Below are 18912 nucleotides of genomic sequence, written 5' to 3' on the forward strand. Positions count from 1 at the left end.
ATATAGCCTCCACCTTCACAATAAATCCATGTAATATAGCCTCCCCCGTTACATTATTACACATCAGGGAGGCAACTGCGAGCGTCCTGATCCAATTCAGAGGTGCATATTGAAGATATTGGAAGAAACTGTCCACGTGTACTTTTTGTCAGCCAACAAGATGAGCAGGCATAACGAGCAGCAAAAGCACTAGCTTATCCCCCAAAGTACAAACGTTTCTATTCTGTACAATAAATAAATATTCCAAATATAGTCTTGGACAGTTGTGGGATGCGATAGATCCCAAATTAATATACCCACTAGCATCAAAAGTTTTTTAGTAGAGGCCGTCACTCTGTTTTCTCACGCAATTGCATAGCCTATAGAAAGCTGATGGGACCCTCCTCTTTTTAATAGAGGCCATCACTCTGTTTTCTCACGCAAATGCATAGCCTATAGAAAGCTGATGGGACCCTCCTCTTTCTAATAGAGGCCATCACTCTGTTTTCTCACGCAATTGCATAGCCTATAGAAAGCTGATGGGACCCTCCTCTTTCTAATAGAGGCCATCACTCTGTTTTCTCACGCAATTGCATAGCCTATAGAAAGCTGATGGGACCCTCCTCTTTCTAATAGAGGCCATCACTCTGTTTTCTCACGCAAATACATAGCCTATAGAAATGTTGCGCAACATGAGCTCATGAAGACTAGTCAAGGATCATATCAACTCCACCTTACCTGTCACCCTAGACCCACTTCCGTTTTCATACCGCCCCAATAGGTCCACAGACGATGCAAGGGGTAAGCAAAAACTGCACACTGCCCTATCCCCTCTGGACAAGAGGAATACCTATGTCAGAATGCTCTCTCATTGACTACAGCTCAGCATTCAACACTATAGTACCCTCCAAGCTCATCATTAAGCTGTGGGACTAACCTGAGGCCCTTGGCTGTGAACAGACTATCATCACTGTGTGGGACTAACCTGAGGCCCTTGGCTATGTTGTGGTGCTGTGTGGGACTAACCTGAGGCCCTTGGCTGTAAACAGACTATCATCACTGTGTGGGACTAACCTGAGGCCCTTGGCTGTGTTGTGGTGCTGTGTGGGACTAACCTGAGGCCCTTGGCTGTGTTGTGGTGCTGTGTGGAACTAACCTGAGGCCCTTGGCTGTGTTGTGGTGCTGTGTGGGACTAACCTGAGGCCCTTGGCTGTGTTGTGGTGCTGTGTGGGACTAACCTGAGGCCCTTGGCTGTAAACAGACTATCGTCACTGTGTGGGACTAACCTGAGGCCCTTGGCTGTAAACAGACTATCGTCACTGTGTGGGACTAACCTGAGGCCCGCAGCAAGCCGCATCAATGTGTCGGAGGAAACACCGTCCAGCTGGCGACCCCACTTTGGATGGCCCTTGGCTGTGTTGTGGTGCTGTGTTGTGTTGTGTACTAACCTGAAGACAAGCCCTTGGCTGTGTTTTGGGACTTGTGCATCTCAGTCTCCTTGAAGCTCAGGTCTTCCTGCATGGACTTGAGCTCAGTGGCCGTCACCGACGAGATCTGACGCATACGATTCATGTTCTGCATCAACACACAGACACAAGACACAGACACACAGACACAAGACACACAAGACACATCTCCTTTTAAACGAGCTGATTCAATTTAACAACATGCAGTGTTGAGAAGATTTATGAAAACCCTAGTATCTGTTAGGAGTTTCATGTCTATAAAAACTGTAGTTTTATGACTTAAAGCAGAACCTGTGTGAATGACAAGACAGAGAACAGCTGGGGGTATAGAAATAAACGGTTAATTCAGATAACTCTGTTTACAGTGATAATAAACACACTATCATAGAAGAAGAACAAGGCAACGTTCAAGCTATGACCTGGGAGTATTTAACAAAAACAACGTCCAAGTGTTGAACTTAGTGGCCGAGCTGTTTCGCTGAGAACAGCAGACAAGCACATGGCAGATGGATAACATCAGTTGAACCTCTCCCTCCGCTAGTGTTCCAGTAGAGAGACAGAGAGAGAGAGAGAGATCTCTCCCTCTCTCTCGCTGTGGTATTTCACCCAGTAGATATGAGAGTTTATCAAAATTGGATTTGGTTTCAAATTCTTTGTAGGTTTGTGTAATCTGAGGGAAATATGTCTCTCTAATATGGTCATACATTGGGCAGGAGGTTAGGAAGTGCAGCTCAGTTTCCACCTCATTTTGTGGGCAGTGTGCACATAGCCTGTCTTCTCTTGAGAGCCATGTCTGCCTACGGCGGCCTTTCTCAATAGCAAGGCTATGCTCACTGAGTCTGTACAGAGTCAAAGCTTTCCTTAAGTTTGGGTCAGCCACAGTGGTCAGGTATTCTGCCACTGTGTACTCTCTGTTTAGGGCCAAATAGCATTCTAGTTTGCGCAGTTTTTTTGTAAAATCTTTCCAATGTGTCAAGTAATTATCTTTTTGTTTTCTCATGATTTGGTTGGGTCTAATTGTGTTGCTGTCCTGGGGCTCTGTGGGGTGTGTTTGTGTTTGTGAACAGAGCCCCAGGACCAGCTTGCTTAGGGGACTCTTCTCCAGGTTCATCTCTCTGTAGGTGATGGCTTTGTTATGGAAGGTTTGGGAATCACTTCCTTTTAAGTTGTTGTAGAATTTAACAGCTCTTTTCTGGATTTTGATCATTAGCGGGTATCGGCCTAATTCTGCTCTAAATGCATTATTTGGTGTTTTACGTTGTACACAGAGGATATTTTTTCCGAATTCTGCATGCAGAGTCTCAATTTAGTGTTTATCCCATTTAGTGAAGTCTTGGCTGGTGAGCGGACCCCAGACCTCACAACCATAAAGGACGATGGGTTCTATAACTGATAAAAGTATTTTTAGCCAGATCCTAATTGGTATGTCGAATTTTATGCTCCATTTGATGGAACGTTCATAGTTTTGTGGAAGATTTTCAGGCCAATGTATGTATAGTTTTTTTGTGTGCTCTAGGCCTAGATGGAATTTGTATTTGTGGTCGTGGGAATTAGACCTTTTTTGGAACACCATTATTTTTTGTCTTACTGAGATTTACTGTCAGGGCCCAGGTCTGGCAGAATCTGTGCAGAAGATCTTGGTGCTGCTGTAGGCCCTCCTTGGTCTCTCACACACACTCACTCACACACTCACTCACACACTCTCTCACACACTCTCTCACACACTCTCTCACACACTCTCTCACACTCTCACTCACACTCTCACTCACACACTCTCACTCACACACACTCTCTCACACACTCTCTCACACACTCTCTCACACACTCTCTCACACACTCTCTCACACACTCTCTCACACACTCTCTCACACACTCTCTCACACTCTCACACACTCACACACTCTCACTCTCACTCACACACACTCTCTCACACACTCTCTCACACACTCTCTCACACACTCTCTCACACACTCTCTCACACACTCTCTCACACACTCTCTCACACACTCTCTCACACACTCTCTCACACTTTCTCTCACACACTTTCTCTCACACACTCTCTCTCACACACTCACTCTCACTCACACACTCTCACTCTCACACACTCTCTCACACTCTCACTCTCACTCACACACTCTCACTCTCACACTCTCACTCACACACTCTCTCACACTCTCACTCACACACTCTCACTCACACACTCACTCTCACACTCTCACTCACACACTCTCTCACACTCTCACTCTCACTCACACACTCTCACTCACACTCTCACTCACACACTCTCACTCTCACTCTCTCACTCACTCTGCTGGAGTGTTCCAGTAGAACTACGATGATGGCCTGTGCCTGACGGTTCTTCTCCACCTCTGTAGCTTTAGTCTCATCAAATGAATCCAGAAAACCTGTGGAAATATGAATCAATACCAGATAAATGATCCGTGTAGACTACAATACTGCTTACACATAGGATTTACACTATTTAGGCAGTAAAAATAAATCAAAACGGGCAGTGTTTATTATGACCCCCCCTCTTTTATAAACAGGCCCATTTTGACCACATTATTGCCTGAAGACACCTTTGTATACCGTGTGCACGCCGGCATGCCGTGAAGGACTGGTAGTAGTGGCGTGCAGGGTGGGCGTCTATTTTAATAAATACATTGAATATACACCATCAAAAATCTAGCCATTATTAATTGATTTAGGCAGGTCCTAAGAAACATTATAAGGACGAATAAAATGTGTTTTCAAAAGGAAAATATTTGCATATTTTGACGTTTAATTAGGTATGTTACAGGTCTGTGTAGCCATGGCTGCAGCATCCAAATGAAATCAATAGTTTGTTATTTTGTTAACTAAACAGACAAGACACACCGATCACAGTCAACACACATATTTTATATTAAGAATATAATGAAATATAACAGAACTTGTCATGGGAACGTGTGGTACCGCTGCCATATTAAAAGCGATATTTAGAAACAGTGCAGGCCTGTGCTTTTTTGATCCACGTTTCATCTCTTTCCTATTATTATAATTTTTTTGTAATTTTACCCCTTTTTCACCACAATTTCGTGGTATCCAATTGGTAGTTACAGTCTTGTCCCATCGCCGCAACTCCCGTACGGACTCGGGAGAGGCAAAGGTCGAGAGCCATGCGTCCTCCAAAACACGAACATGCTTTTTGACACATTGCCCGCTTAACCCGGAAGCAAGCCGCACCAATGTGTCGGAGGAAACACCGTCCAGCTGGCGACCGAGGTCAGCTTGCAGGCGCCCCGCTCACCACAAGGAGTCGCCAGAGAGCGATGAGACAAGGAAATCCTGTCCGGGCCAAACCTTCCCCTAACCCGGACGACACTGGGCTAATTGTGCGCCGTCTCATGGGTCTCCCGGTTACGGCCGGCTGTGACACAGCCCGGGATCAAACCCGGGTCTGTAATAATGCCTCAAGCACTGCGAAGCAGTGGCTTAGACAGCTACGCCACTCGGGAGGCGCACTCCACTTTGTTAGGGAGCAGGAGTAGGGGCTTACCTTCATCATGATACCCATAGAAGATAATAGCAATCCTATTTTCCGAGGTGTTCTGCCTGAAACGTTGGTATTACAGACTCGATCAGGGACATGTTGAAAATGTCAGTGAAGACACCTGCCAGTTGGTCAGCACATGCCCGGAGCACACGTCCTGGTAATCGTCTGGCCCCGCAGCCTTGTGAATGTTGACCTGTTTAAAGGTCTTACTCACGTCGGCTACGGAGAGCGTGATCACACAGTCGTCCGGAACAGCTGATGCTCTCATGCATGCCTCAGTGTTGCTTGCCTTGAAGCGAGCATAGAAGTGATTTAGCTTGTCTGGTAGGCTTGTGTCGCTGGGCAGCTCGCGGCTGTGCATCCCCTTTGTAGCCTTACTGATATCCAAACAGAGATTCAATGAAAACAAAAATCTGAAATTGATTGATTTATCAAAATGAGTCCACACTTTTGTCTCAAAGCAGCACGACGGCGATGTCCCACTCAAAACGGTGCTGAAATGATCATGTTGTTGACCACTACGCGTGGATTGGATGACTGGGAGTTTTCACTCAGCAACAATTTGATACATGTCTTCAATTGCATTAGCCTACCTCATTCCAATATTTTCATAATTCAGTGCTATTTATTCTCACAGTAATTCATTATGGATCTATCCAGTAGTGGTTAGAAAACAGTGTGAAGAGACATGACTCGCAAAGTTTACAAGTGGCAGGAGGACGGTTGCCCAGCAACCATCACGAGTTTAAGAGCGTAGAGCGTGCTAATGTCGCCTCAGCATTATGGCTACGTTACATACTAAGCCGTAGGCAGAACTTGACCGAAATTATTACTAAGTCGTTTTGGCGGAAATAAAAGTTTTGTCTTTGATACCGGGAATAACTTTCAGAAATCAAGAAGAGGACGGAAAAAGTTGGCGGTATGGTAAAGTTGGCGGGGAAAACGTCTTAGAATGAAAGGGATACAAGATCTGGAACTTTCTACAACCTACGCAGGAATGGTTCACAGAAAGCATGTAACGGTCAACTCACTGTCCATATTCTCATCTCTCTTCTTTAGTTCTTTGTACTTCTGGTTTCGTTCACCTGTAGGACAAAAGAAAAGTGATTTGTTACTTGAGTGTATAGTCTAACCGCTCTTAGAATTAGAAGTGACTTGATGAACCCTGGAGATCTGCGAGGAACCATTGTTAGTCAATGGTTCATATTTGCAACTTTGGTTAGTTGAGAGGTTCTGGGAGGACCGTTAATGGTGCAATATAGCAACAGGTTCATGGAGGAAATTTATTAGGATCCCCATGGAGACGGCTAGTCTTACTGGGGTCTGACATATAACGAACAAGACATTACAGACAAAATACTTTACAATTTACATACATTTAAACAACATGTAGTGTGTGTGTATGTGTGTGCTTCTATCAGTGGAGTGGGGGCGTGGCTTAGTAGGGGCGTGGAGAGATATTCTTTTGGCCCCCTGTTACAGTAAATGTCATTCCTCTTCATCAGTTCTGTTGTGTTGTCATCACATGTTAAATAAACACAGTTTCATAGCGTCAATGAGGCTAACAGAGGTCTATGAGTTCCTCAAGAACCTATGCAAATCCTAAAGCTGGAATAGTTACCACTTTATTACTTATATGTAATCAACAATGTTAATATTATGAATATTATATTAAAATATGTCATATGCATAAATATTAAAGGAAAACTTAAATGTAAAGTGTACAATCTTAACATGATGAACAGGAATGACATTTATGCTAATGAGTTTGCCAAAAATCAAATATGAACGCCATGCCTCCAATCTGATAGGCTGCCACCACTGTTATATATTATTAAAAAAGGTTCAAAATAGAACCCCTAGCATTCCAAAAAGGTTCAAAATAGAACCCCTAGCATTCCAAAAAGGTTCAAAATAGAACCCCTAGCATTCCAAAAAGGTTCAAAATAGAACCCCTAGCATTCCAAAAAGGTTCAAAATAGAACCCCTAGCATTCCAAAAAGGTTCAAAATAGAACCCCTAGCATTCCAAAAAGGTTCCAGTTTGAACCTTCACACAGGGGTTCCTCTAGGACCTTCTTTTAACCGGAAAGATTCCGGAGGTGTGGCAACCCAAAAAAGGTTCTTCCAGGCACCTTTACTTCTAAGACTGTAGAGTATATTTCTATATAAAGTAAAGTGGAAGTAGTTCGTTCCAAACTAATGCTACTGGAAGGATGACCTAGTCTAGTTGATTAGTGTGTTGGAAGAGTTTGGTGGAGAACAAGAGGGACACAGTAGACCTCTTACCGTCTGGTCATGATGAGTCAGAGGATATGAGACAGAGATGAGGACAGGAAACAGTTAAGAGGATATGAGACAGAGATGAGGACAGGAAACAGTCAGAGGATATGAGACAGAGATGAGGACAGGAAACAGTTAAGAGGATATGAGACAGAGATGAGGACAGGAAACAGTCAGAGGATATGAGACAGAGATGAGGACAGGAAACAGTCAGAGGATATGAGACAGAGATGAGGACAGGAAACAGTCAAGAGGATATGAGACAGAGATGAGGACAGGAAACAGTCAGAGGATATGAGACAGAGATGAGGACAGGAAACAGTCAAGAGGATATGAGACAGAGATGAGGACAGGAAACAGTCAAGAGGATATGAGACAGAGATGAGGACAGGAAACAGTCAAGAGGATATGAGAAACAGATGAGGACAGGAAACAGTCAGAGGATATGAGACAGAGATGAGGACAGGAAACAGTCAAGAGGATATGAGACAGAGATGAGGACAGGAAACAGTCAGAGGATATGAGACAGAGATGAGGACAGGAAACAGTCAAGAGGATATGAGACAGAGATGAGGACAGGAAACAGTCAAGAGGATATGAGACAGAGATGAGGACAGGAAACAGTCAGAAGATATGAGACAGAGATGAGGACAGGAAACAGTCAGAGGATATGAGACAGAGATGAGGACAGGAAACAGTCAAGAGGATATGAGACAGAGATGAGGACAGGAAACAGTCAAGAGGATATGAGACAGAGATGAGGACAGGAAACAGTCAGAGGATATGAGACAGAGATGAGGACAGGAAACAGTCAGAGGATATGAGACAGAGATGAGGACAGGAAACAGTCAAGAGGATATGAGACAGAGATGAGGACAGGAAACAGTCAAGAGGATATGAGACAGAGATGAGGACAGGAAACAGTCAGAGGATATGAGACAGAGATGAGGACAGGAAACAGTCAGAGGATATGAGACAGAGATGAGGACAGGAAACAGTCAGATCAAAAGCCTTGAAGTAAAGAAGCCTGCTAGAACAACATGATGCAGTGTATATTAGGACAGAGTGAACAAAAAGCGTATTTATGTTTCTACTTCCTCCCAGTATTGAGAGCTACAGTATGGATGCATCTCAAATGGCACCCTATTCCCCATATAGTGCACTTTTACCAGGGCCCGATGGCAATAGGGAATATGATGATCATGGTGGCCGACAGACATGGAAGCTTTGCTTGTAGCTCCTAACCAACTTTGTAGTATTTTTTATTTTTTTTTGTGTTATTTCTTACGCTATTAGCTCAGAACGTTTTTCATGTTATTACATACAGCTTGAAATAACTTTTGGAAATATCAGAGCGGCGGTAACGACCAAGAAATACGACCAAAAAAGAAGGACTCAAGTCATTTTGTTCACCCAACCTAGAATATCTCACAATCAAATGTCGACCATATTACCTCCCAAGAGAATTCTCTTCGGTTATAGTCACAGCCATGTATATTCCCCCTCAATCCGATACCACAACGGAACTCCACTGGACTTTGTGCAAACTGGAAACCAGATATCCTGAGGTCACATTTATTGTAGTTGGGGATTTTAACAAAACAAATTTGAGGAAAATGCTACCGAAGTTCTATCAACACATTGCCTGTTACTCTCCCTTCTGGGATGGCTAAAAGGCCCTCCCTTCGAGCAAATCAGATCACAACTCAATTCTGCTCCTCCCTTCCTATAGGCAGAAACTCAAACAGGAAGTACCCGTGCTAAGGTCTATTCAACGCTGGTCTGACCAATCAGAATCCACACTTCAAGATTGTTTTGATCACGCAGATTGTAATATGTTCCGGGTAGCCTCCGAGAATAACATTGACGTATACACGGACACGGTGACGGAGTTCATCAGGAAGTGTATAGGGGATGTTGTTCCCACTGTGACTATTAAAACCTACCCAGAAACCATGGATAGATGGCAGCATTCGCGCAAAACTGAAAGCGCGAACCACCGCATTTAACTAAGGCAAAGTGACTGGGAATATGGTCAAATACAAACAGTGTAATTATTCCCTCCGTAAGGCAATCCAACAGGCAAAACGTCAGTACAGAGACAAAGTAGAGTCGCAATTCAACGGCTTTGACACGAGACGTATGTGGCAGGGTCTACAGACAATCACGGATTACAAAGAGAAAACCAGCCACGTCGCGGACACTGACGTCTTACTCCCGGACAAGCTAAACACCCGCGAGGACTGTGGGCTCTCCGTCTCCATGGCCGATGTGAGTAAAACATTTAAACTTGTTAACCCTCGCAGGGCTGCAGGTCCAGACGGGCATCCCTAGCCGCGTCCTCAGAGCATGCGCAGACCAGCTGGTTGGTGTGTTTATGGACATATTCAATCGCTCCCTAACCCAGTCTGCTGTCCCCACCTGCTTCAAGATGTCCACCATTGTTCATGTTCCAAAGAAAGCAAAGGTAACTGAACTAAATGACTGTCGCCCCGTAGCACTCACTTCTGTCATCATTAAGTGCTTTGAGATGCTCGTTAAGGATCATATCACCTCCACCTTATCTACCACCCTAGACCCACTACAATTTGCATACTGCCCCAATAGATCAACAGACGATGCAATCGCCATCACACTGCACACTGCCCTAACCCATCAGGACAAGAGGAATACCTATGTAAGAATGCTGTTCATTGACTATAGCTCTGCCTTCAAAACCATAGTAACCTCCACCGCCCTGTACCACAGGGTCCTGGACTTCCTGACGGGCCACCCACAGGTGGTGAATATGGGAAACAACCCCTTCACCACACTGATCCTCAACACAGGGGCCCCACAAGGCTGCGTGGTCAGTCCCCTCCTGTACTCCCTGTTCACCCATGACTGCGTGGCCACGTACGCCTCCAATTCAATCATCAAGGTTGCAGATGACACAACAGTAGTAGGCTTGATTACCAACAATGACGAGACAGCCTACAGGGAGGAGGTGAGGGCTCTGGCAGAGTGGTGCCAGGAAAATACCCTCTCCCTCAATGTCAACAAAACAAAGGAGCTGATCATGGACTTCAGGAAAGAGCAGAGAGAGCACATCCCTATTCACGTCGACGGGATCGCAGTGGAGAAGGTGGAAAGCTTCAAGTTCCTTGGTGTACACATCACTGACAATCTGAAATGGACACAGACAGTGTGGTGAAGAACGGGCAACAGCGCCTCTTCAACCTCAGGAGGCTCAAGAAATTTGGCTTGTCACCTAAAACCCTCACAAACTTCTACAGATATACAATTGAGAGCATCCTGTTGGGCTGTATCACCGCCTGGTACGGAAACAGTTGAGCCCGCAACCGCAGGGCTCTCCAGAGGGTGGTGCGGTCCGGGGTGGTGCGGTCAGCCCAACACATATCACCGGGGACATACTGCCTGCCCCCCAGGACACCTACACCACCCGATGTCACAGGAAGGCCAAAAAGATCATCAAGGACAACAACCACCCGAGCTACTACCTGTTCACCCCGCTATCATCCAGAAGGCGAGGTCAGTACAGGTGCATCAAAGCTGGGACCGAGAGACTGAAAAACAGCTTCTATCTGAAGGCCGTCAGACTGTTAAATAGCCATCACTAGCCGGCTTCCACCTGGTTACTCAACCCTCCACCTTAGAGGCTGCTGCCCTATATACATAGACATGGAATCACTGGCCACTTTAATAATGGAATCACTAGTCACTTTAATAATTTTTCCATAGTGCTTTACTCATATGTATCTACTGTATTCTATTCTACTGTATTTTAGTCAATGCCACTGACATTGCTCAATCTAATATTTATATATATTAATTCCATTATTTTACTTTTATATTGTTAGATATTACTGCACAGTTGGAGTTAGGAACACAAGCATTTAGCTATACCCGCCATAACATCTGCTAAATATGTGTATGTGACCAATAACATCTGCTAAATATGAGTATGTGACCAATAACATCTGCTAAATATGAGTATGTGACCAATAACATCTGCTAAATATGAGCATGTGACCAATAACATCTGCTACATATGAGTATGTGACCAATAACATCTGCTACATATGAGTATGTGACCAATAACATCTGCTAAATATGAGCATGTGACCAATAACATCTGCTAAATATGAGTATGTGACCAATAACATCTGCTAAATATGAGTATGTGACCAATAACATCTGCTAAATATGAGTATGTGACCAATAACATCTGCTAAATATGAGTATGTGACCAATAACATCTGCTAAATATGAGCATGTGACCAATAACATCTGCTAAATATGAGTATGTGACCAATAACATCTGCTAAATATGAGCATGTGACCAATAACATCTGCTAAATATGAGTATGTGACCAATAACATCTGCTAAATATGAGTATGTGACCAATAACATCTGCTAAATATGAGTATGTGACCAATAACATCTGCTAAATATGAGTATGTGACCAATAACATCTGCTAAATATGAGTATGTGACCAATAACATCTGCTAAATATGAGTATGTGACCAATAACATCTGCTAAATATGAGTATGTGACCAATAACATCTGCTAAATATGAGTATGTGACCAATAACATCTGCTAAATATGAGCATGTGACCAATAACATCTGCTAAATATGAGCATGTGACCAATAACATCTGCTAAATATGAGCATGTGACCAATAACATCTGCTAAATATGAGTATGTGACCAATAACATTTGATTTGAAGTGTAATTTGGGACACAAACTGTGTGGTCATTCAGGCGTTCCTTCACTAAGTGTCCTGATGTGGCACTTCAAAACACCTCTTACCATGGACCACCAGCCATGTTGACTTCCTCTCTGGAGCATAAACAATACAAAAATCCAAACATCCCTATTAAAGAGCAGAGCAGCAGACAGACGTCTTCCAGAGAGGCGTCTACAGTATGCCCAAGTCCCAAAATGGCACCCTACGTAGTGCACTAGGGTAGGGAATAGGGTGACATTTGTGCTACCCCTTGGCCAGGACAGGATGCTGTAATCTATACAGGCAAGGCAGAGAGAGTAGTCTTGGACGGTATCCAGAGGTCTTAATGGATTTATATCCAATTCACTGAACTGTTACTGAACACATCTACAGGACAATGCTCCCCTGTCTCGCCCCCCCCTCCCCCCCCTCCCACCACCCTCATTGGGCCAAGTGCCTAAAACTCTCCCAGCCCACTCCCCATCCCACGCAACCCCAAGTGCAGAGCTCTTGTATGAGACTGTGCATATTCTAAAAATAAAAAACTTTAAAAAATGTCAAAACTCATCATCTCATTGTTCTACAGGACTATGAAACCCTTCAGATATAACATCTATGACCCCCCCAGTGCAGAGATCTAATCAGTCCGTACCTTGGTGTTCCTCCATGTTATTGTCAAGCAGTCGGATCTCCTCGTTGATCAGGCTCATCTTCTCACGCATCTCAGTCAACCTGTTATAAAACGTCACAGAGTTATAAAACCACTCATATCACTTTGGCTGGCTAGGATAAGACTTTAAAATGATCACATGACGTACTGTCTTTCCATGCTTGCTGTTTCCTGGTTGTCTTCTTTTACCTTGAGCGCAAAACAAGGCGACATTTTGAAGCATATGAGAGAATTGAGGGCATTCATAACACACAGACTCAACTCACTTGACCTTAAACATTTTTACCAAACTTCTCCACTCCCTAATCCCCCCCCCCCAAAAAAATGACATTGATGATTGTGACATCAGAGCAGTATTTAATAATAATTTGGTGGGTTGCCCCCCCCCCCCCCCATGAGACACCCCCAGAGAGTGAGGTCACCGCCTGGGTTACCATTATACAGCACCCCTGGAGCATTTGGGGTTAAGTGCCTTGCTCGATGGCATAGCGGCAGCTTTTTCACCTTGTCGGCTCCGTGACTGGAACCAGCAGCGTTTCGGTTACTGGCCCAACACTCTAACCTCGAGGCTACCTGCCGCCCATATTTAAAAACAGAGACAAATGTATGAAACCATTTAAGGTTGTGGTGACTGTCTGCCCATCTGTTTAAACAGCATGTAACCTCTCCTCACCCTCTCGTCGTCTGTTTAAACAGCTTGTAACCTCTCCTCACCCTCTCGTCATCTGTTTAAACAGCTTGTAACCTCTCCTCACCCTCTCCTCACATGTTTAAACAGCCTGTTACCTCTCCTCACCATCTCGTCGTCTGTTTAAACAGCCTGTCCCTCTCCTCACCTGTTTAAACAGCCTGTCCCTCTCCTCACCTGTTTAAACAGCCTGTAACCTCTCCTCACCTGTTTAAACAGCCTGTAACCTCTCCTCACCTGTTTAAACAGCCTGTAACCTCTCCTCACCTGTTTAAACAGCCTGTCCCTCTCCTCACCTGTTTAAACAGCCTGTCCCTCTCCTCACCTGTTTAAACAGCCTGTCCCTCTCCTCACCTGTTTAAACAGCCTGTCTCTCTCCTCACCTGTTTAAACAGCCTGTCCCTCTCCTCACCTGTTTAAACAGCCTGTCCCTCTCCTCACCTGTTTAAACAGCCTGTCCCTCTCCTCACCTGTTTAAACAGCCTGTCCCTCTCCTCACCTGTTTAAACAGCCTCTAACCTCTCCTCACCTGTTTAAACAGCCTGTCCCTCTCTTCACCTGTTTAAACAGCCTGTCTCTCTCCTCACCTGTTTAAACAGCCTGTAACCTCTCCTCACCTGTTTAAACAGCCTGTCCCTCTCCTCACCTGTTTAAACAGCCTCTAACCTCTCCTCACCTGTTTAAACAGCCTGTCCCTCTCCTCACCTGTTTAAACAGCCTGTCCCTCTCCTCACCTGTTTAAACAGCCTGTCCCTCTCCTCACCTGTTTAAACAGCCTGTCCCTCTCCTCACCTGTTTAAACAGCCTGTCCCTCTCCTCACCTGTTTAGACAGCCTGTCCCTCTCCTCACCTGTTTAAACAGCCTGTTCCTCTCCTCACCCTCTCCTCACCTGTTTAAACAGCCTGTCCCTCTCCTCACCTGTTTAAACAGCCTGTCCCTCTCCTCACCTGTTTAAACAGCCTGTCCCTCTCCTCACCTGTTTAAACAGCCTGTAACCTCTCCTCACCTGTTTAAACAGCCTGTCCCTCTCCTCACCTGTTTAAACAGCCTGTAACCTCTCCTCACCTGTTTAAACAGCCTGTCCCTCTCCTCACCTGTTTAAACAGCCTGTCCCTCTCCTCACCTGTTTAAACAGCCTGTCCCTCTCCTCACCTGTTTAAACAGCCTGTCCCTCTCCTCACCCTCTCCTCACCTGTTTAAACAGCCTGTCCCTCTCCTCACCTGTTTAAACAGCCTGTCCCTCTCCTCACCTGTTTAAACAGCCTGTAACCTCTCCTCACCTGTTTAAACAGCCTGTCCCTCTCCTCACCTGTTTAAACAGCCTGTCCCTCTCCTCACCCTCTCCTCACCTGTTTAAACAGCCTGTCTCTCTCCTCACCTGTTTAAACAGCCTGTCTCTCTCCTCACCTGTTTAAACAGCCTGTCCCTCTCCTCACCCTCTCCTCACCTGTTTAAACAGCCTGTCTCTCTCCTCACCTGTTTAAACAGCCTGTCCCTCTCCTCACCCTCTCCTCACCTGTTTAAACAGCCTGTCCCTCTCCTCACCTGTTTAAACAGCCTGTAACCTCTCCTCACCTGTTTAAACAGCCTGTCCCTCTCCTCACCTGTTTAAACAGCCTGTCCCTCTCCTCACCCTCTCCTCACCTGTTTAAACAGCCTGTCTCTCTCCTCACCTGTTTAAACAGCCTGTCTCTCTCCTCACCTGTTTAAACAGCCTGTCCCTCTCCTCACCCTCTCCTCACCTGTTTAAACAGCCTGTCTCTCTCCTCACCTGTTTAAACAGCCTGTCCCTCTCCTCACCTGTTTAAACAGCCTGTCCCTCTCCTCACCTGTTTAAACAGCCTGTCCCTCTCCTCACCTGTTTAAACAGCCTGTAACCTCTCCTCACCTGTTTAAACAGCCTGTCCCTCTCCTCACCTGTTTAAACAGCCTGTCCCTCTCCTCACCTGTTTAAACAGCCTGTCCCTCTCCTCACCTGTTTAAACAGCCTGTCCCTCTCCTCACCTGTTTAAACAGCCTGTCCCTCTCCTCACCTGTTTAAACAGCCTGTCCCTCTCCTCACCTGTTTAAACAGCCTGTCCCTCTCCTCACCTGTTTAAACAGCCTGTAACCTCTCCTCACCTGTTTAAACAGCCTGTCCCTCTCCTCACCTGTTTAAACAGCCTGTCCCTCTCCTCACCTGTTTAAACAGCCTGTCCCTCTCCTCACCTGTTTAAACAGCCTGTAACCTCTCCTCACCTGTTTAAACAGCCTGTCTCTCCTCACCTGTTTAAACAGCCTGTCCCTCTCCTCACCTGTTTAAACAGCCTGTCCCTCTCCTCACCTGTTAAAACAGCCTGTAACCTCTCCTCACCTGTTTAAACAGCCTGTCTCTCTCCTCACCTGTTTAAACAGCCTGTCTCTCCTCACCTGTTTAAACAGCCTGTCCCTCTCCTCACCTGTTTAAACAGCCTGTCCCTCTCCTCACCTGTTTAAACAGCCTGTCCCTCTCCTCACCTGTTTAAACAGCCTGTCCCTCTCCTCACCTGTTTAAACAGCCTGTCCCTCTCCTCACCTGTTTAAACAGCCTGTAACCTCTCCTCACCTGTTTAAACAGCCTGTCCCTCTCCTCACCTGTTTAAACAGCCTGTAACCTCTCCTCACCTGTTTAAACAGCCTGTCCCTCTCCTCACCTGTTTAAACAGCCTCTAACCTCTCCTCACCTGTTTAAACAGCCTGTCCCTCTCCTCACCTGTTTAAACAGCCTGTAACCTCTCCTCACCTGTTTAAACAGCCTGTCCCTCTCCTCACCTGTTTAAACAGCCTGTAACCTCTCCTCACCTGTTTAAACAGCCTGTCCCTCTCCTCACCTGTTTAAACAGCCTGTCCCTCTCCTCACCTGTTTAAACAGCCTGTCCCTCTCCTCACCTGTTTAAACAGCCTGTCCCTCTCCTCACCTGTTTAAACAGCCTGTAACCTCTCCTCACCTGTTTAAACAGCCTGTCCCTCTCCTCACCTGTTTAAACAGCCTGTAACCTCTCCTCACCTGTTTAAACAGCCTGTCCCTCTCCTCACCTGTTTAAACAGCCTGTCCCTCTCCTCACCTGTTTAAACAGCCTGTCCCTCTCCTCACCTGTTTAAACAGCCTGTAACCTCTCCTCACCTGTTTAAACAGCCTGTCCCTCTCCTCACCTGTTTAAACAGCCTGTCCCTCTCCTCACCTGTTTAAACAGCCTGTCCCTCTCCTCACCTGTTTAAACAGCCTGTTCCTCTCCTCACCTGTTTAAACAGCCTGTAACCTCTCCTCACCTGTTAAAACAGCCTGTCCCTCTCCTCACCTGTTTAAACAGCCTGTCCCTCTCCTCACCCTCTCGTCGTCTGTTTAAACAGCCTGTCCCTCTCCTCACCTGTTTAAACAGTCTGTCCCTCTCCTCACCTGTTAAAAACAGCCTGTCCCTCTCCTAACCTGTTTAAACAGCCTGTAACCTCTCCTCACCCTCTCGTCGCCTGTTTAAACAGCCTGTCCCTCTCCTCACCTGTTTAAACAGCCTGTCCCTCTCCTCACCTGTTTAAACAGCCTGTAACCTCTCCTCACCCTCTCCTCACCTGTTTAAACAGCCTGTCCCTCTCCTCACCTGTTTAAACAGTCTGTCCCTCTCCTCACCTGTTTAAACAGCCTGTAACCTCTCCTCACCCTCTCCTCACCTGTTTAAACAGCCTGTCTCTCCTCACCTGTTTAAACAGCCTGTCCCTCTCCTCACCTGTTTAAACAGCCTGTAACCTCTCCTCACCTGTTTAAACAGCCTGTCCCTCTCCTCACCTGTTTAAACAGCCTGTCCAGCTCCTCACCTGTTTAAACAGCCTGTCCAGCTCCTCACCTGTTTAAACAGCCTGTCTCTCTCCTCACCTGTTTAAACAGCCTGTCCCTCTCCTCACCTGTTTAAACAGCCTGTCCCTCTCCTCACCTGTTTAAACAGTCTGTCCCTCTCCTCACCTGTTTAAACAGCCTGTCCCTCTCCTCACCTGTTTAAACAGCCTGTCCCTCTCCTCACCTGTTTAAACAGCCTCTAACCTCTCCTCACCTGTTTAAACAGCCTGTCCCTCTCCTCACCTGTTTAAACAGCCTGTAACCTCTCCTCACCTGTTTAAACAGCCTGTCCCTCTCCTCACCCTCTCCTCACCTGTTTAAACAGCCTGTCCCTCTCCTCACCTGTTTAAACAGTCTGTCCCTCTCCTCACCTGTTTAAACAGCCTGTCCCTCTCCTCACCTGTTTAAACAGCCTGTAACCTCTCCTCACCCTCTCGTCGCCTGTTTAAACAGCCTGTCCCTCTCCTCACCTGTTTAAACAGCCTGTCCCTCTCCTCACCTGTTTAAACAGCCTGTCCAGCTCCTCACCTGTTTAAACAGCCTGTCCCTCTCCTCACCCTCTCGTCGTCTGTTTAAACAGCCTGTCCCTCTCCTCACCTGTTTAAACAGTCTGTCCCTCTCCTCACCTGTTTAAACAGCCTGTCCCTCTCCTCACCTGTTTAAACAGCCTGTAACCTCTCCTCACCCTCTCGTCGCCTGTTTAAACAGCCTGTCCCTCTCCTCACCTGTTTAAACAGCCTGTCCCTCTCCTCACCTGTTTAAACAGCCTGTCCCTCTCCTCACCTGTTTAAACAGCCTGTCCCTCTCCTCCTGGGGCGATCCCATGCTCTTGTCCTCTGCCACCATGGCGTCCCTCTTCAGCTCCAGTTCCTGAAGCTTCTCATGTAGTAACACAGCTTCCTGTTTCACCTGGGAGTGATACAGCTCCTACAGACATCACACAGGACAGAGGGGACAGAAGGGACGGAGTCAGTGTGGATGGACGGGCCTAACTACCTGTTTAGTGGACGGCTCTGACTCCCTCTACGGGACCAGTGACATCTACCCTGGTTTAATACAACCACGACGACAATAGACTAAAAAGTTTGTCTGACTAAAATAAACATTTTGGGGGTTTTCAGGAAATGTATGAACATGATTATTAGATACAGTACCCAATCTATAACCATTAAAACATGCTCTTCAAACCTTGATTTGATCATTGGTCATTATAATGGATATGATTCAGCCCATGAGTGAGCCAGCTTGTTGATTCAGCCCGTGAGTGGGCCAGCTTGTTGATTCAGCCCATGAGTGAGCCAGCTTGTTGATTCAGCCCATGAGTGAGCCAGCTTGTTGATTCAGCCCATGAGTGAGCCAGCTTGTTGATTCAGCCCATGAGTGGGCCAGCTTGTTGATTCAGCCCATGAGTGAGCCAGCTTGTTGATTCAACCCATGAGTGAGCGAGCGTGTTGATTCAGCCCATGAGTGAGCCAGCTTGTTGATTCAACCCATGAGTGAGCCAGCTTGTTGATTCAGCCCATGAGTGGGCCAGCTTGTTGATTCAGCCCATGAGTGAGCCAGCGTGTTGATTCAGCCCATGAGTGAGCCAGCTTGTTGATTCAGCCCATGAGTGAGCCAGCTTGTTGATTCAGCCCATGAGTGAGCCAGCTTGTTGATTCAGCCCATGAGTGAGCCAGCTTGTTGATTCAGCCCATAAGTGGGCCAGC

At 46.1% G+C, this 18912-nt stretch overlaps 1 protein-coding gene across 1 annotated transcript in view; it reads right to left on the reverse strand.

The window, feature by feature from the left end:
* The window catches only part of ift74 (intraflagellar transport 74), a 64447-nt gene that overhangs the window by 23367 nt on the left and 22168 nt on the right, over window positions 1-18912 (reverse strand). Inside the window, exons 11-16 of the mRNA XM_055944322.1 lie at window positions 17987-18130; window positions 12816-12856; window positions 12650-12729; window positions 6012-6065; window positions 3753-3850; window positions 1428-1554 (exon numbers count right to left, since the gene is read on the reverse strand). Of these exons, the coding sequence (XP_055800297.1) occupies window positions 1428-1554; window positions 3753-3850; window positions 6012-6065; window positions 12650-12729; window positions 12816-12856; window positions 17987-18130 (544 nt within the window). The remainder of the gene's footprint in view (window positions 1-1427; window positions 1555-3752; window positions 3851-6011; window positions 6066-12649; window positions 12730-12815; window positions 12857-17986; window positions 18131-18912) is intronic.

This window comes from Salvelinus fontinalis, chromosome 2, assembly GCF_029448725.1.
Source record: "Salvelinus fontinalis isolate EN_2023a chromosome 2, ASM2944872v1, whole genome shotgun sequence".
Classification (NCBI taxonomy): Eukaryota; Metazoa; Chordata; class Actinopteri; order Salmoniformes; family Salmonidae; genus Salvelinus; species Salvelinus fontinalis.